The sequence below is a fragment of the Biomphalaria glabrata genome, chromosome 7, assembly GCF_947242115.1.
Source record: "Biomphalaria glabrata chromosome 7, xgBioGlab47.1, whole genome shotgun sequence".
NCBI classification, from domain to species: Eukaryota; Metazoa; Mollusca; class Gastropoda; family Planorbidae; genus Biomphalaria; species Biomphalaria glabrata.
The window spans coordinates 597,888-621,178 of NC_074717.1; the positions used below are offsets into that span (position 1 = coordinate 597,888).

The following is a 23,291-nucleotide window of genomic DNA, read 5'->3' on the forward strand; positions in this document are numbered from 1 at the left end:
CTCTTGCCAGCACACAACTCCACTATGCCTAATCCCAGGAACTAAATAAAACTCAAAAATACAAATTATTTTCTGTTGAAAATAACTAAACCAATTTTGAAGAATAATTTAAAAAAAAATAATAATAAAAAGATTGACAGAAATAAACTGTTTTAAGAATTTGAATTAGAATTTTTATCTCAATAAATTGGGGGCCAAAAACACACATTTAAAATAATTTAAAATCTAATTTCATGTTTTGAAATCTTAAGCTCTCTTCAAAAAAAAAAAAAAAAACCTGACAAAGATGTCTGAAAAAACACATGACAAAAAATCTGGGGGGAAAAACTCACTTTTAAAAGTAAAAAAAAGGAATTAAAAAACTTTAAATCTTTGGATGGAAATGCTACAAAAAACAGCAACTAATAATCATTGATGACTTTTGGGATTCAGTTGGATGTTGTGAATGAAATGATTATTGGTAATTGTTCTATGAATATTTCAGTTAACATGTTTGTAACATTTTCATGTCAATTTTGTATCGCAGAGAAAACAATATTGAGGACTGTGGCCTTGAACTTTACTTCTGTGCTGACTTTGAAATTTTGGGTAAAGTAGAACAACATGACCTGAAGCCTGGTGGCAGTGAAATCAAGGTCACTGAAGAAAATAAAGAAGAATACTTAAAGTAATTATTTTGTTCATTTGAAAACCAAATTTCTTTCTTACTATATTGTTCATTTAAAGTCAAATTTTTCTATCTAATCCTACAATTATTGTTCATTTGAAAACTTATTTTTCTTTCTAATCATACAATTGTTGTTCATTTGAAAACTAATTTTTCTTTCTAATCCTACAACTTTTGCTGTAAATTTCCTAAGAACATTATCTTGTATCACACTTTGTTTTAACTCTTGCTGCACTGTTGTTTCCCAGCCTAATGACCAACTGGAGATTTACCAGAGGAGTCGAGGACCAAACCAAAGCTTTCCTTGAGGGATTCAATGAGGTGGTCCCACTTCAGTGGCTGCAGTACTTTGATGAGAGGGAACTTGAGGTGAGTCTGAGTCTAGACTCAGGACTCAGTCTTTAACATTCATATCACTAAATGACAATTGGTTTTAGATATTTTTTAAAAATATAAATTAATATTATACTTTACATATTTTTTTCTACAACTATCTACTATTAGCAGGGCCTGCCTTAGGTAATTGGAGGCCCCAGGAAAGGTGAATTAGTTGGCCCCAATTAAACTGAAAAATTAAGACGGATAAATATACAGTGAATAAAAACCTTTATTTATTATTTATAACTAAATCAACAAATTAATTACATTCTTAAAGCGCAATATCCGTAATGTTAAATTAGCGTTTCATAAGCTTCTTAAACATTCGTACAGATGTCATAAACCAATTTTTTCAGCTCAATTTAAGTGCTGATAGCATGAATATGATTCATGGATGATTTATGATCATCAGGCTAGAAATAACATTTTAACATTTCACCAAAAGTAAGAAACAATGGTCTACTAACATATGTAGTGTAACAAGTAGATCTAAACATTTGTGAGGTCTGCAATGTCTGAGATTTGATCCATGTTGCTTTTAAATTTTTTTCTCTAAAACATATTTTTTCTGAGTCCTATATGAGGCCCCCACTAATCGGAGGCCCTAGGGGACTGCCTAGTTTGCCTATGCCTAAGGCAGGCCCTGCTGTTAGCTTGCATTCTCTTCTTGGGTTCAGAAATTAAAAAGTTGGAAACAAAGAGTGCACTGGAATTAAAAAAAAAAATATGGCAAAGCTCATTGGAATAATGTAAGAACTGAATCGAATGATAAATGGTAGACCACCATCATTGATGCTAAGAAAACTCAAATTAAATGATCAGATGTAAATGTATACAACTTGTTACAAGAGCGAATCTCCACAAAAATTCCTGAGAAATGTATTAATTTAAAAAAAAAACGGATGTGTTTTTTTTTTTTAATTAATAGGTCTACAAATGCACATTTTTAAAGTAATTACTTGTAAAAAAAAAATTGAAAATTTAAGTCCTAAAAAAAAAAAGAAAGATAATCTACATGTAGTTTCAAAACTTCTTGTTATTTGTTTTCCTTTGCCGTCTTCTGTGGGGCTGTCATAAAAAAAGTGACATTTACCATCCAATGGCAGCCTTTCAGACCATCAGTTTTCTTATTTCTTAAACATTAAATTAAAGTACATGTCACTTTGTGAGCTCAGGGAGAGAGGGGTTGTGTTGTTGTTGAAGCAATCACTGACAACTTTAATCCAGAGCATTTCATGCTTAGTGGTGCCGAACACCCTCTCTGAGATTTCTTTACTTCCACAACAGATGTCAAGTGGAGCGAATGTTAGGTGCTGGGTGCATAAAAAAATTCTCATAAATTCAATTTCAGTCTATACAAGGATGCAAACTTAAAACCCGTGGGTTTAAAAATCACTCGATCATACCCACATTATTGAGTTGATAACATTGACATGAATTCGAAGCTCCTTTTTAAAATAGATTGGAGGTGCTGTGGCTGAGCGGTAGAGCGCTTGGTTTCTGAACTGGGGGTCCCGGGTTCGAATCCTGTTGAAGACTGGGATTTTTATTTCAGGATCCTTGGGTGCCTCTGAGTCTACCCAGCTCTAATGGGTACCTGACATTAGTTGGGGAAAAGTAAAGGCGGTTGGTCGTTGTGCTGGCCACATGACGCCCTCGTTGACCGTAGGCCACAGAATCGGATGACCTTTACATCATCTGCCCTGTAGACCCGGGGTCGGCAACCTGCGGCTCGCGAGCCACATGCGGCTCCTTAGACTGGAAGCTGTGGCTCTTTAGTTCCTTACGCAAATTTTATTTTTATCGAAAAAAAAATCGTTCTTTATCTATCAACAATGAATTGGCACCGATTACATTTCTCAGCCACTTGTACTCGCTTTCCACCCCTCCCCTCCCCCGTGACACGCGTCGTCACTGTCGTCCTTCCGTTGGAAGCTCTCTATATTACGTTTTATTTGGCTTTCGACACAAGACTATTTGGCGTCTACTCCACGGGCTTTGGCTGTGAAGTGGAGTTTGTTGTTTCAAGTAAAAGAGTTAGAACTGAGTTATCTTCAAGGTCATATATTTGAAAACAATTTTGTCTGGTTTATTTTTAGAACAATAACTGGTAGCAAGGTCGTAGATTAAATTTATTACAAGTTAGTTTAAAATTAGGACAAGGTTGTGGAATTTCCATAAGCTTAGAATTAGATAGTTCGATAAAGAAGAAAAGGGGAAGATTGTAGAGTATTAACTGTTTTAAGGAGAGAAGAGACTTTGGTAAATATATTGATATTAAAATTGTTTTGTTCATTTACCGCAATCATGGCATCTATAAAAAGAAAGAGAAGAACTACTGAAGAAGAGAATCGAGAATTTAATCGGGATTGGACAGAGTCTTTCGCTTTCATCTGCAACTCAGATGGCATTCCGATTTGCCTCATTTGCCATGAAAAACTCGCACACAATAAGAAATCAAATTTAGAGAGACACTTCACTAAAAAACATACTCAGTTTGCTAGTAAATATCCAGCAGGCGAAGAACGAAAAAAAGCTGTTGACGAGCTCCAAGAACGTAGACAGCAATCAAGTTTCATGTTAAGTAACTGGACTCAATCTACAAGTAATGTTAATCTAGCAAGCTTTACGGTATCACTTGAAATTGCAAAAAAAAGGCAAACCATTCACAGATGGTGAGTATGTCAAAGATTGCTTCATACAAGCATCTGAAGAACTGTTTCGTGATTTCAAAAACAAACCAGAAATATTGAAAAGAATCAAAGATTTGCTACTGTTCGCTAAAACAGTACAAGATAGAATAGCTAAAATGTCTTCAAATGTAACATATATGCAGGTGGAAGATATTCAACTTTCTTCTGCCTTATCACTTGCCATAGATGAGTCTTGCGACATAAAAGACACCGTACAAGTTGTCCTTTTTGTCAGGTATATGTCTTCCCAAGGTCCAAAAGAAGAACTTCTAGGATTATTACCGCTCTTGGGACAAACTAGAGGGGAAGATATAGCAAATGCCGTGCAAACATGCCTTAAAGACAATAAGATTGATTTAAATAAAATTGTTTCAATAGCTACTGATGGAGCCAGCAGTATGACAGGAAAAAATAAAGGAGCTACTACGATTCTTCGGAGCAAAATAAACCATGAAATTCTTACGTTTCACTGCATTATACACCAAGAAGCGCTTTGTGCCCAAACATTTCCAGCCGAAGTTGTTGAGGTCATGAATTTGGTAATCAAGATTGTTAACAGCATCTTGTCAAAAGCACTCTATCATCGTCAGTTTAAAGAATTCTTAAACGAAATGGAGACTCAGTATTCCGACCTTCTTCTTCACAATAAAGTGCGATGGCTTTCCAAAGGTAAAGTGTTGAAACGTTTTGCTGTGTGCTTGAATGAAATAAATTCTTTCCTAAATGATAAAGGCATTAATCACCCTGAATTAGAGAACGACAAATGGTTGCAAACATTTTACTTTATGGTTGATATTACAGAGAAATTAAATGAGCTGAATCTAAAACTGCAAGGAAAGGGAAACCCAGCCTATGTTTTGGTGGAAGAATTAGTTTGTTTTGAAGGAAAATTGACTGTTTTTGTAGAAGACATTCAGAGTAGTAAATTACTCCATTTTCCATTTCTAAAGCAATATCGCGATAAAACCAATGCAACTGTTGACACTAATTATTTCAGCACAGTTATTAAAAAAATTAAAGATGAATTTGCTGACAGATTTCAACAATTCAAAACAAACAAAACCACTCTAGCATTCATAGTTAATCCTCTCAACACAAATTGTAACGAAATCCACATTGAGCCATTTGAAATTGATGCTGGATCTCTAGAAATGCAATTGATTGATTTGAAAGGTAAAGCTTTGTGGAGTGGAAAATTTACAGAAATGAAAAGCAAGTTGGAAGAGTTGGAGGTCCAGAAATGTATGTATGTAGCACAAAAAAAGTGGACAGCTTTAAAAGAAATGCCGAAAGTTGAGTCACTTATATTCGACACATGGAATAGTCTTCCAGATTACTACAGTGAAGTGAAGAAGCTGGCATTTGGAGTGCTGACTATCTTTGGATCTACATATTCGTGCGAGCAAGCGTTCTCTTGCATGAATATAATTAAAAGCAAAGTAAGAAGCCAACTAACAAATGAAAATTTAGAGTCTTGTTTGAAACTAAAAATAACAAGTTATGAGCCAAATTTATCCAAACTCTCTAGAACCATGCAAAGCCAATTTTCTCATTGAATTTGTTCGCTCAAATATATGTAATTGCTTTCCTATTTTAAATAGAAGTTATATTGTTTAGTAAAGTTTAAGTTTTCTATTTGAATAACCATGTAAAGCCATCGCACCCATTGAATTTGTTCTTTCAAATGTATGTAATTGTTTTTTTTTTATATTGTATTTGAAGTACAAGTTACATTGTTTAGTAAAGTTTAAGTTTTCTATTTGAATAACCATGCAAAGCCATCGCATTCATTGATTTATTTTGTTCGCTAAATTGTTTGTTATTGATGTACATGTTGGTGTTGTAAGTAAATGGTTGATTGTTAATTTTATATTTAAATAGTAAGTTATTACCCGATAAAGTAATATACATATACATATATATATAATGTGACAAACACAATTTTTATGTGAATAAATAACTACTTTTCTTATGAATGAAAAAATATATATTTTTTTTTTTATTTTTAAAAAACTTTATGAGAGTACCATTTATAGTTGGCAAGAAAAAAAAAATGTGCGGCTCTTTAAAAGCTTCGAAAATTTGTAAATTTTAATTTTTGGCTCTTCAGACTCAAAAGGTTGCCGACCCCTGCTGTAGACCACAAGGTCTGAAAGGGGGACTTAACTTTTTTACTTTTTAAATAGATAACTAGAAGCTAGTTCACTCTGAGAGGAGATTGTGGAAACAATGTTGTTTTAGTGTACATTTGCAAACACTGAAAACAGAAGCAGACCAGCTTGTTAATTTACACACAAAACTTTCTTTTGTATAGCCCATCTATCATGCTATAAGCAAGTTCAGTTGTGCTCTGATCCTTATCTCTTTTGTGGACCAGTGCTTGAAGGGGTTATCTGGGAGATGGTTTCAGTGCAGTCTTTTGGCATTAAAGAATCAATTTTGATTTATATTTTAGATCTAGAATTAGATTGTATTTATTGATTGGATTAACTTAACTCCTTCATGTTTCTTCTTATTCAGTTGATGTTATGTGGAATGCAAGAAATTGATGTGGACGATTGGGAAAGGAACACAATCTATCGTCATTATCAGCGCAACAGCAAACAAGTTGTTTGGTTTTGGAAGGTGTGTAGTTTATTGGGTTTCATTTATTTGCGTAAGATTTGTACCCACTCTGAAAGTGTGAACAAAAGGGTGAATTTCCCAAGAAATAAATTTACAGTGATTTCAAATTTTAATACAGGTCTGGACTTATAATTTTTTAAAGTCAGACACACTAAGTGGCAAATTTTTTTTTGCCCAGAGATTTCTATGAACTTTGATGCAAGTTTGTCAGCCATGACAGTGACATTCGTGACAAAATTTTCAGTAAGAGATCACAGCTGGTAACATGTAATCTCTCATTAGCTGAATTTTATAATCTGAACTGAAATTAGATTAAATCATCTCTCATTAGCTGACTTTTATAATCTGGACTGAAATTAGATTAAATCATCTCTCATTAGCTGACTTTTATAATCTGAACTGAAATTAGATTAAATCATCTCTCATTAGCTGACTTTTATAATCTGAACTGAAATTAGATTAAATCATCTCTCATTAGCTGACTTTTATAATTTGAACTGAAATTAGATTAAATCATCTCTCATTAGCTGACTTTTATAATCTGAACTGAAATTAGATTAAATCATCTCTCATTAGCTGACTTTTATAATCTGAACTGAAATTAGATTAAATCATCTCTCAGTAGCTGACTTTTATAATCTGAACTGAAATTAGAATTTCTTATTCTTAGTCAAGAAACCTAAAAAATTAAAATAAATTTCGTAGTTAAGTAATAGGGCAAGGACAGGAAGATATTTTATTGGGGGTCAAATAAAATTGAAACAGAATAACTAGACTAGCTTGATCTAGTCCAGCGGTTCTCAACCTTTTAAGCTCGGCGACCCCTCTTTTCAATCCCACACTCTGCCGCAACCCCCCACCCTACCCCCATCCGCTCAGACACACAGCAATAGAAGAATAGACAAAACTATTCATTTTTCGATGGTCTCTGGCGACCCCTGGCAAATTGTCAATCGACCTCCAAGGGGGTCGCAACCCACAGGTTGAGAACCCCTGATCTAGTCTTTAGTTTGAGTCACTTCTACTAAATGCTTTTATAATATTGAAATCCAAATTCAAAATAAAATATTGTTTGTAGATTATGCATTTTCTCTAATCATACATCATGAGTTTTGAATAGACACTTTCTAATTTTAAACTAAATTATAACGAATAAAAAAAAAATCTTAATTTATATATCAGATCTAGGGTTTAGTTAATTTATTCTTATTAGAAGGCTGCAAACATAAATGGCCTCATTCAGTTGTGAAGTAAATTTGGATCAGCTGATCTCATTCATAACCTTTGTAGGAAACCATGAAATCAGACTTGTATTTAAAAAAAAATATGTAAACACAACTGCATTTCTTGCCTACATATATGTCTAGATCTTGTAGGAAATTCATTTTCTTTTAAACAACTGAAATATAATGCTCACATTATGTTTTCAATTAGGCTTCTTGTCGCTAGTACTAAATATGTGTTTATAAATAGTGGACTCTTTCACCATACATTGTTTCCTGTCTTTAATAAAATATTATGGAAAAATTAGGGTTTGTGGGCTAGACATAAGTTAGTCTGGCCAATGGCTGGAATATGGTTTACAAATGTTGCATGAACCCTGTAACATTGTGTAGTAGACATTAGATATTCTGGCAAATGACTAGAATATGGTTTACAAAAGTCGTATGAACCCTGTAACTTAGTGTTGTAGACATTAGTTAGTCTGGCCAATGGCTGGAATATGGTTCACAAAAGTCGTATGAACCTTTAGCTAAATAATCAAGCTAAATAATACTTGAAGCTCCTATATGTTTAGTGGTAGATTTAGGTGTACAGCATGATGTGTGATATCTCTTAACAACTAGGAACCAATCCTTGAAGCTACTCTGATATGCAATAATTCTGGTTGAGGTCTTGTCATGAAATTGGTCTGGCTGACTTTGGAAACAGGATTTCATAAACTGTTGTATTTTAACCAAATTTTCAGATTTTCTTTTAGGCTAGTTATTTATGTCAGGGGAATTTCTCTTGATTTTTTTTTTAGGCTAGTGATTTATGACAGGGGAATCTCTTTTGATTTTTTTTTTTAGGCAAGTGATTTATGACAGAGGAATCTCTTTTGATTTTTTTTAGGCAAGTGATTTATGACAGGGGAATCTCTTTTGATTTTTTTTTTAGGCAAGTGATTTATGACAGGGGAATCTCTTGATTTATTTTTAGGCAAGTGATTTATGACAGGGAAATCTCTTTTGATTTTTTTTTTAGGCAAGTGATTTATGACAGGGGAATCTCTTGATTTTTTTTTTAGGCACGTGATTTATGACAGGGGAATCTCTTTTGATTTTTTTTAGGCAAGTGATTTATGACAGGGGAATCTCTTTTGATTTTTTTTAGGCAAGTGATTTATGACAGGGGAATCTCTTGATTTTTTTTTAGGCAAGTGATTTATGACAGGGAAATCTCTTTTGATTTTTTTTTTAGGCAAGTGATTTATGACAGGGGAATCTCTTGATTTTTTTTTAGGCACGTGATTTATGACAGGGGAATCTCTTTTGATTTTTTTTAGGCAAGTGATTTATGACAGGGGAATCTCTTTTGATTTTTTTTTAGGCAAGTGATTTATGACAGGGGAATCTCTTGTTTTTTTTTTTAGGCAAGTGATTTATGACAGGGGAATCTCTTTTGATTTTTTTTAGGCAAGTGATTTATGTCAGGGGAATCTCTTTTGATTTTTTTTTTAAGGCAAGTAATTTATGACAGGGGAATCTCTTTTGATTTTTTTTTTAGGCAAGTGATTTATGTCAGGGGAATCTCTTGATTTTTTTTTTTCAAAGTTTTATTTCCAAGTCTCTCCAGTAAAGTTTCTAGATCTACATGCAAAAGCTTATTCAATATTTATTAAGAGATATATGCTCTGACGTGACTGAAAGAGCGCACAGTTGATCATAACAAGAAGTTTAAGTGTTTAACTAGCATTATTATTAGAAAACTTCATAGAGTATGTGAAATGTAACACTGTATTCTCCAGATGGTGAGAGAGATAGACAATGAAAAGAGGACCAGGTTATTACAATTTGTGACTGGCACTTGCCGACTTCCTGTTGGAGGATTTGCAGAACTAATGGGTAAGGGTTCGGGTTAACTTATCTTTAGAAACTTTTTAGAGCTCTTCTTAAGTTTAAGGTAAACAATCTTTAGAATCTTTTTAGAGCTCTTCTTATTTTAGAATTAATAATCTTTAGAATCATTATAGAGCTTTTTTTTAAGTTTAGCATTAGTTTTTTTTTTTAAATCTTTATAAACACGTGCTTAAAGATTTATTTTATTTCTGTATTTGTAATTATATAGTTCAGTCCCATTGTGCCTTTTGTGTACAGAAATTGAAACATTCTGTCCAACTGAGATTTGCCGTTGTCTTTTACAGGAAGCAATGGGCCGCAACGATTTTGTATAGAAAAGGTGGGGAAGGAGACTTGGTTGCCGCGCTCCCACACTTGTTTCAACCGGTTAGATTTGCCCCCGTATCGGAGTTATGAACAGTTGGTCGAGAAGCTGAATTACGCCATTGAAGAGACAGAAGGCTTTGGACAAGAATAATATCTGTGTTAATCTTAATGCAAAATAACATCGGACCATCCTTTCAGAGTCAAGTCAATCTATGTGATATACATTCTTTTAAATAAACTGTCTGTCACATGAGCAGGCTTCATTCTTTTTACCTGGCAATGTTTCTTTTCTTTGCAAGTTCCAAAAAGAATCACAATTATAATGTTTTCCTTCGGTTACTTTTATGTTGTCTTCATCCATCATTTGTACAAAATTTTATGGTACTTTTATTTGGTTTTCAAAAACTGAATAGAAAACAAAACATTCTTTTTCTGATTCAATGTTTCTCTTTGCATATAAATGAAATGCTAACTAATTGGTTAGATGAAATACATTTTCTCAATTGTAAGTTTCAAATATCTGAAAAGGTCAAAAGCATTTAACAATTTCAGACGAGGACCGAGTATTGAAAGATCTTTTTGACTAATTTCAAAGAACAGAACTGACTTCAGACAGTTGTCTTTTGTCCTTGACCCTCTGACAACATTGTTACAGTTCTTTACTATTCATCCTTCTTACACCAGTTTCTGTTTGTGATACTCTTATTGCCTACAATTTTATTTATAGTCATGTCTTTGATGAAGTGTTTTTCAAATCTTTGGTTTCATAAAATGTATTCATTCATTCTTAAAAGTAACTTTCTAACAAGATAAACTTGGATTAGAAGACATTTAGTGAATAGAAAAATCTTGATGCTTCAAAACTCAAAACAATCTACAAGTAATGTAGATTTGACTGTGGGTCTGTGGCCTTTTTCAGTCGCCATTGGAATCATTTTATTAGTAGTGGAGTGCTTATATCCATAATAATTTCCAGCAATAACAACGTTATGGAACCAGTAACCAGACACATTTTAAAATTCTGTAATGTAGTCACTGGACTAACATTTCGAGCTCTGCATCTGTAAAGCAGAATTTGATGTCCATAATTATTATCTCCATGTAAGTTTACATATAATTACTTATTAGGACTAATAGTAACGAAACAAATATACAGAGGAATAGATACAACTTTTGAAATTCATTCAACAATACCATCTTTTTGTTTTGTTTCTTGATCTTAGTTTTGAAGTGGCTGTAAGTTTGATTACATTCTCAAGCTATTGTAATATGGAGAGCATTCTTATGTACCATCTAGCCACCTATTCTATTTTTGATATGATAAGCAGATGGAATCATGTTGACTTCTTGTTTACTTAAAATAAAAAGACTTATTATAGAGTGTTATTTATATATATATATTATATATATCTGTATATAGCTGTTACTTTGACGACGTTGGAAGGGGAGGTAATGTCCACATTGCTGTTACCTGTATGCAATACTGACCAGGTTTAATTAGAGTTCGCTTTCTAATCTGGTCATTTCCAATGTTGTGACCTGGTTACAAGTAAAGTGCTGTTTTTTTTTTGTTTTTTTTTATATACACAATTCAGCCGACTAATTAACCTTGTTAGTGTCCACTGTTATTTTCTTTAAAGCGTGCCAGCCAGGTCAACTTAAGATTATCTGGCAACATCGGAATCTTCATGTTGTTGAACAAATGTCAAAATGTTTTTCTTTCATTTTTTTGTTTTTTTTTACTTGGGACAGCAATTCTAGCTTTGAAGAAGGCAAAAAAAAGGGATGGGGGTTCTTTCATAAATCAGTCCTTCAGATCTTGAAATTAACTATTACATTTGGCAAACTTGTATGCATTATTAAACTGCAGGCTTGTCCTTATCAAATCTGTAGGTCCCTAGGACTCATCGAAACGCACTGTCTCTACGACCTTCACAAGCGAGCAAACCACTTTCCCAGAAAACGCAAAAAAAAAAAAAGTTTTTGAAGTCAATGCAAACATTTTTTTTTAAACCTTTTTTTTTTTTTTTTTTTAATTTTGAGATGTACGAGGGAACTGTATGGGTAAAAGAGAAGTAATTTAAATTTCTTTGACTACCAGTGTTACCTCCTCTTGTTTTCTCAACTTTGGTGATTGTAAATAGATTTCCTATGATAATGACTAGAATGTTTCTATGGATTGTTATTTGTATTTTTTAAAAATTGACATTAAAATGATTGCTTACGAGGTTTTGTTAGTGCGGTGTATGTGTGCACATCTAAAACAGTACGTGTGAGTACATGCCGGAATGCCTGGATCATTTTGTAGTGTTTAGTGTCGAGAGTTTCTCTGTTATGTGCGACTGGACAATTCTAAATGATAACATATTTGAGGCCGTGATTTGGTTTATACGGCAATAAATGGTCTTTTTGTTTGACAGCTTAAGAACACATTTTTTTTTATATCTCACAATGTTATTTAAAAAAAAACAACAGCTAAACATAAGTTTTCTTTGAAATGAGTCTGTGATTCATCTGGGATAACATTTCTTAGTTCTATTGGAATGAGTCTGATTCGTCTTAAATCAACATCTGTTTTAACTGGGGGGAGGTTGCTACTTTTAGCTTGTCATCACTAGCGTAGAAACGATGATAAAAGTTAAGGATTCAGAAATTTGAGTAAAGTGTTTCAAACCACTGAGAGTCAATGTTGATACTCGCTATGACCCAATTAGTTGAGATCACCCAGTAGGCTGGAGAAAGCTGTTAAGTGTTGATACAGTATCAGCATGAACCGAAAACCCATCCAATAAAAAAAAATATATTTTTGTGTCTGTAAATGTGTCCAGCTACTACTCTATTTATTTTAATACAAAGAATTTAATTTTAAAAAAATTGTTATTAGAAACTGCCATCCGAAAGCCAGTTTTGGGTTTGTAAAAAGTTATTAATAATATATGTACTATTTAGACTATAGTTGTGGTTTAAGAAATAGTCTTAAATTGCTATTCTTATAAATAAACTCTAAATGCTTCTGATAGGTCCAAACCGTTATGAATATTAGATACTTAGTATCGTTATTTAAAGAAATAAAATGAATGTAACATGAAGTTATCCAACTTGACACATAGTTTAGTTTTGCTTGACATGTTTTGGATGCTCCTTCAGATTTGAAGATCATTACATCCTTGGCAGAACCTTCTGTAGTAGGCCTACACTGGGGGATGGCGGTGGGTAGGGTTCGAACCCTGTACCATCGAATGAGTCTAAAGTTACAAATGTACGTACCACACGACCAGCCAGCCTTCCAAATGCAATCTAAAGCTGGGCTTAAAAACCTGACTTGGAATTTTTTTGGTCGGGGGATATTCATAAAAGTATTTCATCTAATGTGCGTAAAGGGAGGTAACAATAAGATTCCAACTTATGTATGTGTTTAGTGATGAGTTTGTCAGTGTATACTTTGCCAGCCAGCTGACTGAGTGACATCATACAATGAGTTTTTTTTTAGATTTTATTCTAACCACTTTCTAGTTTCATGTCATGTGTAAATTGATAAACAGGAAATTAAACATGGTTTTATTTCAAACTTTAATGTTGGAGTTGCCTTTCTTTGTTCATGATTGCTTTTTTTTTTTGTTGCTTGATAGCGCTTGTTTATATAGGTCAGTCTTGGATAAGATTAATAGAAAGTATATTAATAGTGTAGCAACCTAGTTTAGTTTAGAGATTAGGTTAGTTCTATTAATAAATATATTGTGCAGTGTTTTTAGCGACGGTCAAAAGTAGCGACATAGTCAGACGAATGACGTTGCAGGATACGGGTACATGATAGGAGAAGATTATGGCTCGGGCTTGTAGATATAGACCAGTGATGCCCAACCTAATTCGACCTGCGGGCCATTTTAATTTCCGACACTCGTGTGGAGGGCCACATGACCGAAAATGTTCAAAAACGAAATGAAATTGACCTGAAATAATTTTATTAGAAACATGTGGACCCAGTACTTACATTAATGATTAATTAATGAAAAATTGAGTGTCATCTTTTTTTTTTTAACGCATCGGAAAATTGCTTCATTTCTGTAATTAATATGTAATTGTGCGCAAAATTGTAGCTAGCTATACCAACGAGTCATTTTCTTGTTTCTTTTTGGTAAATATTCCCATCGATCATTCAATCTCTAAGCGTATTTTAAGAATATTTTTCTATTCGAGGCTAAAACCAAGAATGCCGCCATATTTAGTTTATAATGTCGTTTTTTTTTTTTTTTTTTTTTTTTTTAAATATCCTTACTTTCTTTATAAATCAAATACGTTGGCTTATTATCATGTTCCACAAACAAATAAAGATCCGTTCACTATTTCTGGTAGATTCTAAATTCAAGAGTCCACTTGTAGTTTTCTCGGCTCTCTATTTCACATCTCGTAAACATACAAAAATTAAATGTCATGGTACCAATCCATCAGAGAAAAAGGTCAGGGGGCCCTAACGTAGGTAAGATACGTTTTTCAACTTAAAAAAAAAGGGGGGGGGGGTAATTTTCCACACTTTGGGCCCCCTAATGATGGAAAATTCATAGCGACGCCACTGCTTTGGATATTTACGGACTCGCGTTATAACTAGTGAAGCGGTGTAAGAGTTAGACAACACACAACACCCTTCTTCTTATCTTGTATAATACAGACGTTACTTCATAAATGAAAATGATAACGTCCTACGGGTCATGCACCTAGTCATGCACCTAGTTATGCATCTAGTCATGCACCTAGTCATGCATCTAGTCATGCACCTAGTTATGCATCTAGTAATGCACCTAGTCGTGCATCTAGTCATGTACCTAGTCTTGCATCTAGTCATGCACCTAGTCATGCATCTAGTCATGTACCTAGTCATGCACCTAGTCATGCACCTAGTCATGCATCTAGTCATGTACCTAGTCATGCACCTAGTCAGGCATCTAGTCATGCACCTAGTCAGGCATCTAGTCATGCATCTAGTCATGTACCTAGTCATGCATCTAGTCATGTACCTAGTCATTCACCTAGTCATGCACCTAGGCATGCATCTAGTCATGCATCTAGTCATGCATCTAGTCATGCACCTAGCCATGCACCTAGTCATGCCTCTAGTCATGCACCTAGTCATGCATCTAGTCATGCCTCTAGTCATGCATCTAGTCATGCATCTAGTCATGCCTCTAGTCATGCATCTAGTCATGCACCTAGTCATGCACCTAGTCATGCATCTAGTCATGCATCTAGTCATGCACCTAGTCATGCACCTAGTCATGCATGTTAACCAAGCCAGGACAAAAGACAGTCACTTCTTTTCAAAACCTTGAATCGTGGAACCTATTTGAAACGTGTCTCCGGGGGATGAAGTGACCGGGGATGAAATGACCGGGGATGAAGTGACCGGGGATGAAATGACCGGGGATGAAGTGACCGGGGATGAAATGACCGGGGATGAAATGACCGGGGATGAAGTGACCGGGGATGAAGTGACCGGGAACCTATTCTAAACTTTATTTTTGAGTGATCGAAAGTTTTTCAAGCCTTTATCTTTTTATCTCAGGGTGGCATCGTCTCAAATGATCCTCCAGCGTGATTGGTTTCATATTGTCATAAACTAGGCTCTTAAACAAGCGCTCGTTTGACAAGGAAGGAATGAAGCCCAACTTTTAAATAATCAACGCTGTACAATCTACATTTCTTTTTGTTAAACATTAGTTACATGTAGACAAAATTGAGCTATTTAAATAAGTATTTAAATTAAATACAATAATTTTTTCGTTTAAATAGCAGGATAAATATTTATAGCTAAGGTAGAAATCATATATTAGTTTATGAAATGAATACATTAATGGGATGTGAAAATTAAAGTCACGACCTGCTTAAGTGAAGTCCATTATCGTAGACCCCCGTGGACATCTCATAGACCCCCAATTTAATTATTTCTTTTCGTAGACCCCTTGGAGGTCTTCGTAGAATGGCTGCCTGGTCGTGCGGTTTGCGCGCTGGACTGTCGTTCGGATTTATCGACGGTCGAGGGTTCAAACCCTGCCCGCTCCCATCCCCCGTCGTCCTGCGGGAGGTTTGGACTAGGAAGTAAACTATCTTCTACTCTGAAGGAACATCCGAAACATGTAAAACATTTTACAACATTTTTAGACCCCAGGGGTCTATATAGACCGTTTTGGGAATCACTGGTTTCCAGTTATCACGTAGACTATTTATATGAAAATTCGACACTATAACAACGCGTCAATGGAAAATGTGTTATTCCTGTTAACCCTAAAGCCGCGTGCAATAGTTTGGCCTCTAAACATTAGAATAGTAATTACATTCTGTATACACTCATTGTAAAAAAAAGTTCAGCACTTTAAGGGTTAACATAGACAATTTAATCTCTCAGATACTAAAAAAAATCCTCCTTCAATAATACAGCATTCTTCAAATCTTTCCAGGACACTGACAACTTCAACCACATAAAAGGAAGTTTAATAACTGTAAACCTACTTTTTCGGCCATCAACTAGTGCTATTAGAGCATGGAATGGGTTGCCTGAGCCAGCCGTGAAAACCAGTAACTTGTTAGAATTTAGGTCATTGGTTAACATGCATGACTAGATGCCCGACGCGTAGGACGTAATCATCTTCTTTTTTGAAGTAACGTCTGAGTTATATAAGATAAGATAAGAGTATAATTGCGTGTCAGTCTAGTCATGCATGTTAATCAATGACTTAAACTCTGCCAAGTCGTTGGTTTTCCTGGCTGGTTCTCTTTTTTGTAGCATCGCCTGCTCTCCCTTAAGTCCGGCCCTGGAAATACCCGTTAAGTGTAGAAGAAATGGGCAGTGGGTTGTCATTCCATCCATCGTAACAGGCAATCTTATACAATAAGATGGAGGAGTTAACAGGTCGCTTTGATCACCTCTGTCAATTTCTAAACAGTTTCTTCATGTTCTCTGTTAGATAGCTAGTTTAGTTAGTTGATTCTCTGTTAGATAGCTAGTTTAGTTAGTTGGTTCTCTGTTAGATAGCTAGTTTAGTTAGTTGGTTCTCTGTTAGATAGCTAGTTTAGTTAGTTGGTTCTCTGTTAGATAGTTTAGTTAGTTGGTTCTCTGTTAGATAGCTAGTTTAGTTAGTTGGTTCTCTGTTAGATAGCTAGTTTAGTTAGTTGGTTCTCTGTTAGATAGCTAGTTTAGTTAGTCGGTTCTCTGTTAGATAGTTTAGTTAGTTGGTTCTCTGTTAGATAGCTAGTTTAGTTAGTTGGTTATCTGTTAGATAGTTTAGTTAGTTGGTTCTCTGTTAGATAGCTAGTTTAGTTAGTTGGTTCTCTGTTAGATAGCTAGTTTAGTTAGTTGGTTCTCTGTTAGATAGCTAGTTTAGTTAGTTGGTTCTCTGTTAGATAGCTAGTTTAGTTAGTTGGCTCTCTGTTAGATAGGTAGTTTAGTTAGTTGGCTCTCTGTTAGATAGCTAGTTTAGTTAGTTGGTTCTCTGTTAGATAGCTAGTTTAGTTAGTTGGCTCTCTGTTAGATAGCTAGTCTAGTTAGTTGGTTCTCTGTTAGATAGCTAGTTTAGTTAGTTGGTTCTCTGTTAGATAGCTAGTTTAGTTAGTTGGTTCTCATTTAGATAGCTAGTTTAGTTAGTTGGTTCTCTGTTAGATAGCTAGTTTAGTTAGTTGGTTCTCTGTTAGATAGCTAGTTTAGTTAGTTGGTTCTCTGTTAGATAGCTAGTTGAGTTAGTTGGCTCTCTGTTAGATAGCTAGTCTAGTTAGTTGCTTATCTGTTAGATAGCTAGTTTAGTTAGTTGGCTCTCTGTTAGATAGCTAGTTTAGTTAGTTGGTTCTCTGTTAGATAGCTAGTTTAGTTAGTTGGCTCTCTGTTAGATAGCTAGTTTAGTTAGTTGGCTCTCTGTTAGATAGCTAGTTTAGTTAGTTGGTTCTCTGTTAGATAGCTAGTTTAGTTAGTTGGCTCTCTGTTAGATAGCTAGTCTAGTTAGTTGGTTCTCTGTTAGATAGCTAGTTTAGTTAGTTGGTTCTCTGTTAGATAGCTAGTTTAGTTAGTTGGTTCTCTGTTAGATAGCTAGTTTAGTTAGTTGGCTCTCTGTTAGATAGCTAGTCTAGTTAGTTGGTTCTCTGTTAGATAGCTAGTTTAGTTAGTTGGTTCTCTGTTAGCTAGCTAGTTTAGTTAGTTGGTTCTCTGTTAGCTAGCTAGTTTAGTTAGTTGGTTCTCTGTTAGATAGCTAGTTTAGTTAGTTGGCTCTCTGTTAGATAGCTAGTTTAGTTAGTTGGTTCTCTGTTAGATAGCTAGTTTAGTTAGTTGGTTCTCTGTTAGATAGCTAGTTTAGTTAGTTGGTTCTCTGTTAGATAGCTAGTTTAGTTAGTTGGTTCTCTGTTAGATAGCTAGTTTAGTTAGTTGGTTCTTTGTTAGATAGCTAGTTTAGTTAGTTGGTTCTCTGTTAGATAGCTAGTTTAGTTAGTTGGCTCTCTGTTAGATAGCTAGTTTAGTTAGTTGGTTCTCTGTTAGATAGCTAGTTTAGTTAGTTGGTTCTCTGTTAGATAGCTAGTTTAGTTAGTTGGTTCTCTGTTAGATAGCTAGTTTAGTTAGTTGGTTCTCTGTTAGATAGCTAGTTTAGTTAGTTGGTTCTCTGTTAGATAGCTAGTTTAGTTAGTTGGCTCTCTGTTAGATAGCTAGTTTAGTTAGTTGGTTCTCTGTTAGATAGCTAGTTTAGTTAGTTGGTTCTCTGTTAGATAGCTAGTTTAGTTAGTTGGTTCTCTGTTAGATAGCTAGTTTAGTTAGTTGGTTCTCTGTTAGATAGCTAGTTTAGTTAGTTGGTTCTTTGTTAGATAGCTAGTTTAGTTAGTTGGTTCTCTGTTAGATAGCTAGTTTAGTTAGTTGGCTCTCTGTTAGATAGCTAGTTTAGTTAGTTGGTTCTCTGTTAGATAGCTAGTTTAGTTAGTTGGTTCTCTGTTAGATAGCTAGTTTAGTTAGTTGGTTCTCTGTTAGATAGCTAGTTTAGTTAGTTGGTTCTCTGTTAGATAGCTAGTTTAGTTAGTTGGTTCTCTGTTAGATAGCTAGTTGAGTTAGTTGGCTCTCTGTTAGATAGCTAGTCTAGTTAGTTGGTTATCTGTTAGATAGCTAGTTTAGTTAGTTGGTTCTCTGTTAGATAGCTAGTTTAGTTAGTTGGTTCTCTGTTAGATAGCTAGTTTAGTTAGTTGGTTCTCTGTTAGATAGCTAGTTTAGTTAGTTGGTTCTCTGTTAGATAGCTAGTTTAGTTAGTTGGTTCTCTGTTAGATAGCTAGTTTAGTTAGTTGGTTCTCTGTTAGATAGCTAGTTTAGTTAGTTGGTTCTCTGTTAGATAGCTAGTTTAGTTAGTCGGTTCTCTGTTAGATAGCTAGTTTAGTTAGTTGGTTCTCTGTTAGATAGCTAGTTTAGTTAGTTGGTTCTCTGTTAGATAGCTAGTTTAGTTAGTTGGTTCTCTGTTAGATAGCTAGTTTAGTTAGTTGGTTCTCTGTTAGATAGCTAGTTTAGTTAGTTGGTTCTCTGTTAGATAGCTAGTTTAGTTAGTTGGTTCTCTGTTAGATAGCTAGTTTAGTTAGTTGGTTCTCTGTTAGATAGTTAGTTTAGTTAGTTGGTTCTCTGTTAGATAGCTAGTTTAGTTAGTTGGTTCTCTGTTAGATAGCTAGTTTAGTTAGTCGGTTCTCTGTTAGATAGCTAGTTTAGTTAGTTGGTTCTCTGTTAGATAGCTAGTTTAGTTAGTTGGTTCTCTGTTAGATAGTTGAGTTAGTTGGTTCTCTGTTAGATAGCTAGTTTAGTTAGTTGGTTCTCTGTTAGATAGCTAGTTTAGTTAGTTGGTTCTCTGTTAGATAGCTAGTTTAGTTAGTTGGTTCTCTGTTAGATAGCTAGTTTAGTTAGTTGGTTCTCTGTTAGATAGTTTAGTTAGTTGGTTCTCTGTTAGATAGCTAGTTTAGTTAGTTGGCTCTCTGTTAGATAGCTAGTTTAGTTAGTTGGTTCTCTGTTAGATAGCTAGTTTAGTTAGTTGGTTCTCTGTTAGATAGCTAGTTTAGTTAGTTGGTTCTCTGTTAGATAGCTAGTTTAGTTAGTTGGTTCTCTGTTAGATAGTTGAGTTAGTTGGTTCTCTGTTAGATAGCTAGTTTAGTTAGTTGGTTCTCTGTTAGATAGCTAGTTTAGTTAGTTGGTTCTCTGTTAGATAGTTGAGTTAGTTGGTTCTCTGTTAGATAGCTAGTTTAGTTAGTTGGTTCTCTGTTAGATAGCTAGTTTAGTTAGTTGGTTCTCTGTTAGATAGTTGAGTTAGTTGGTTCTCTGTTAGATAGCTAGTTTAGTTAGTTGGTTCTCTGTTAGATAGCTAGTTTAGTTAGTTGGTTCTCTGTTAGATAGCTAGTTTAGTTAGTTGGTTCTCTGTTAGATAGCTAGTTTAGTTAGTTGGTTCTCTGTTAGATAGCTAGTTTAGTTAGTTGGTTCTCTGTTAGATAGCTAGTTTAGTTAGTTGGTTCTCTGTTAGATAGCTAGTTTAGTTAGTTGGTTCTCTGTTAGATAGCTAGTTTAGTTAGTTGGTTCTCTGTTAGATAGCTAGTTTAGTTAGTTGGTTCTCTGTTAGCTAGCTAGTTTAGTTAGTTGGTTCTCTGTTAGATAGCTAGTTTAGTTAGTTGGTTCTCTGTTAGATAGCTAGTTTAGTTAGTTGGTTCTCTGTTAGATAGCTAGTTTAGTTAGTTGGGTTGCGCACATTATTAGACCGACAGTGATGGTATATTTTATAGTGACGACATAGACTTTGGGTTAGAGATTAGGATAGACTTTTAATTAATCAGTTACCGCTAGATTCTCAAGGGGATAACATCGTTCTATAGTGACAGACTAGACTCAGGCCCAACTGTTAGATAGCTAGTTTAGTTAGTTGGGTTGCGCACTTTAATGTACTGATAGTGAACGGATATTTTAGAATGACGACATAGACTTTGGGGTTAGAGGTTAGGATTGACTTTTAGAAATCAGTTACTGGTTACTGCTAGACTCTTGAGGGGATAACATCGTTCTATAGTGACAGACTAGACTGTGGCCCATTCTGTAATAAACGTTTGTTTGAAGTTCACCTTGAGTCAACTTGGTCATTGAGTTTGTGTTCCTGTTTAGTACCTTATCTATATTGGTGACGTGTGCATGTTTTCCAAGAACTCGCGGATTGAAAATACATCATACAAGGTACGCACGCACTTAGTCTACATAATCATCTTTAGAAATACTTCAGCTACATCTGACTACAAATGCATCCGTTACAACTGTGACGACTCATTGATACGAGAGCCAACTCCGCAGTTGACCTAGATTAAGTTCAAGTCTAAGTTCAGACCAATGTGTATTGGTAAGTCAATAAGGGGAAGACTTAATGGGTTAAGTAAAAATTGTTACAACTATTGCGCAATAAAACTCAGATATAAACATTAAACTCAAGTGTGTCAAACTAAGGCCCCACTATTTGCCAAGTCACACAGATGTGTAGTTTTATTGTTTACATTCCACCCACAGCTGACGCAATGTTTTCGATAGTCGTTACTTTGGAAGCCTTAGGCAGTTTGTAGCTCATAGCACTACACTCTGCTCTGGTAGACCCTGTGACGCTGCTGATACCAAACTGTATTCGGCCTTGAACCCTAACCTTTGGACACAACAGGAGGCTTGGTTGCTGAGCGGTAAAGCGCTTGGCTTCTAAACCGGGGGTCCCAGGTTCGAATCCTGGTGAAGACTAGGATTTTTAATTTCGAGATCTTTGGGCGCCTCTTGAGTCCACCCAGCTCTAATGGGTACCTGGCATTTGTTGGGGAAAAAGTAAAGGCGGTTGGTCGTTGTGATGGCCACACGACACCCTCGTTAACCGTGGGCCACAGAAACAGATGGCCTTTACATCATCTGCCTTATATATCGCAAGGTCTGAAAGGGGCTGTTTTTTTTTTCAGCTGTTTGGAGAGGGGCGAACTGCTGTGCGGGCAATATCGTTCCAGCCGTAGCTAATGTCAAGGCTCTCATCTCATTCAAAGCCCTTTTGCTCTACAAAATGAACCATAGTTGTCCTACTACTGAAGGAGGCCAATGACTCCGACGTTAAGACGAGACAACTTTAATGGTGTCTAATTCTTATTACGGTCATTTGAGTCTTTCGGAATATTGCGTTGAATGACTGTTAACATCGCTAATAGTCTCTGTAGCATTGACTTTATTACCGACTCGAAGCTAATAATAATAATAAAAAAAAATAAAAAATTCCGAAGTGTGGCGGAAGTGATGATCCTCACGTGACTATGTGCATTTGGGGTCTAGTTTGGACTATGCTGTGTGAAGCTGTCTAATGGAGCGTGACCAGAGCGGTGATCTCTCAACCGTTTAATGTGGAAAACATCACGGAGGTGCCCAGGAAACAGGTGAACAACTTAGGGATGGGTGAGAGGGCAGGGGCGGAGACATGGGGGGGTGGATGTTTTAATTGCGACTGATTCTCTTCTCCTTGTTATTAAGTGAGAATGGGATAGTATGAACATGTTTCGTGGCCCCTTTATAACAATTTCAACTCTTTCTAGGGGAATACTAGTATCTTAATGTGATTTCGTGGATCCCTCCCTCCTTTTTTTTCCCGCGTTCCCTCGCCGCCCTTGTTAAGTTTTAAGTATATTTATATACTCCGATATGTTTTTTTTTAGTCATAACCCTCTCATTATTCCCCTTTTTTCGATTTCTAAAGCCGCCTATGGAAGTTGCTAAAAATAGACATCGCTACGATACAGTCAGTTATTATAAAACTAGAACGTGTAACGAAATAATCTTGACGGCCAAAGAAAAACAAGGAAACAAATAAAAAGTATTTATAGTCTAGAGATCAAATTACGCAGGAAATAAGGTCACTATTACAAGTCACCCAATGAGTTTAACATCTCAGAACATAGGAGCCCAATTCATCAAGCGCTGGTAGCAATGCCATCCTCGTATAAAGATGGCGTCGCACCTTCTTGGAAGACATAAGATCCGTACGCAACAGTTGAAATGAGGCTGCGGAAGTCGCCTTTGACAGATCATTGACATCATTTGATGCTAGATCAGCAGTTCTCAACCTTTTTAACCCCAAACCTGAACCCTGGACCATCGATAAATCCAGTCCAGCGCGCAAACCGCACGACCAGGCAGCCATCTTAAGTGAGTTGATTCATAGGACGCAAACATGGTATAGACGACTACTGCCCTCTGGCTGGGATATGAACTGGGGAAAGTAACATAGCTTCAAAACCCCTGGTCACTTTAAAACCCCTGGTCACTTTAAAACCTCTGGTCACTTCAAAACCCCTGGTCACTTCAAAACCCCTGGTCACTTCAAAACCCCTGGTCACTTCAAAACCCCTGGTCACAACTCTGAAAGACGTGTTTGTATTCCTGTAATGCTGTTTGAAACAAAGTGGGAAATGTAAATTTTGAGTTCTTTGGTTTCTCCACGAATAAGCTGTAAACCTGCC

The 23,291-nt window shown here is 35.5% G+C and overlaps 1 protein-coding gene across 2 annotated transcripts in view; it reads left to right on the top strand.

The window, feature by feature from the left end:
* The window catches only part of LOC106068453 (NEDD4-like E3 ubiquitin-protein ligase WWP1), a 31,682-nt gene extending 18,317 nt beyond the window's left edge, over positions 1 to 13,365 (top strand). For both annotated transcript variants that reach the window (XM_013227817.2, XM_013227816.2), the window contains exons 16-20: positions 527 to 667; positions 916 to 1,036; positions 6,259 to 6,363; positions 9,374 to 9,470; positions 9,770 to 13,365. In XM_013227817.2, the coding sequence (XP_013083271.1) occupies positions 527 to 667; positions 916 to 1,036; positions 6,259 to 6,363; positions 9,374 to 9,470; positions 9,770 to 9,942 (637 nt within the window). In that variant the 3' untranslated portion in view covers positions 9,943 to 13,365. The remainder of the gene's footprint in view (positions 1 to 526; positions 668 to 915; positions 1,037 to 6,258; positions 6,364 to 9,373; positions 9,471 to 9,769) is intronic.
* Positions 13,366 to 23,291: the final 9,926 nt, after the last annotated feature.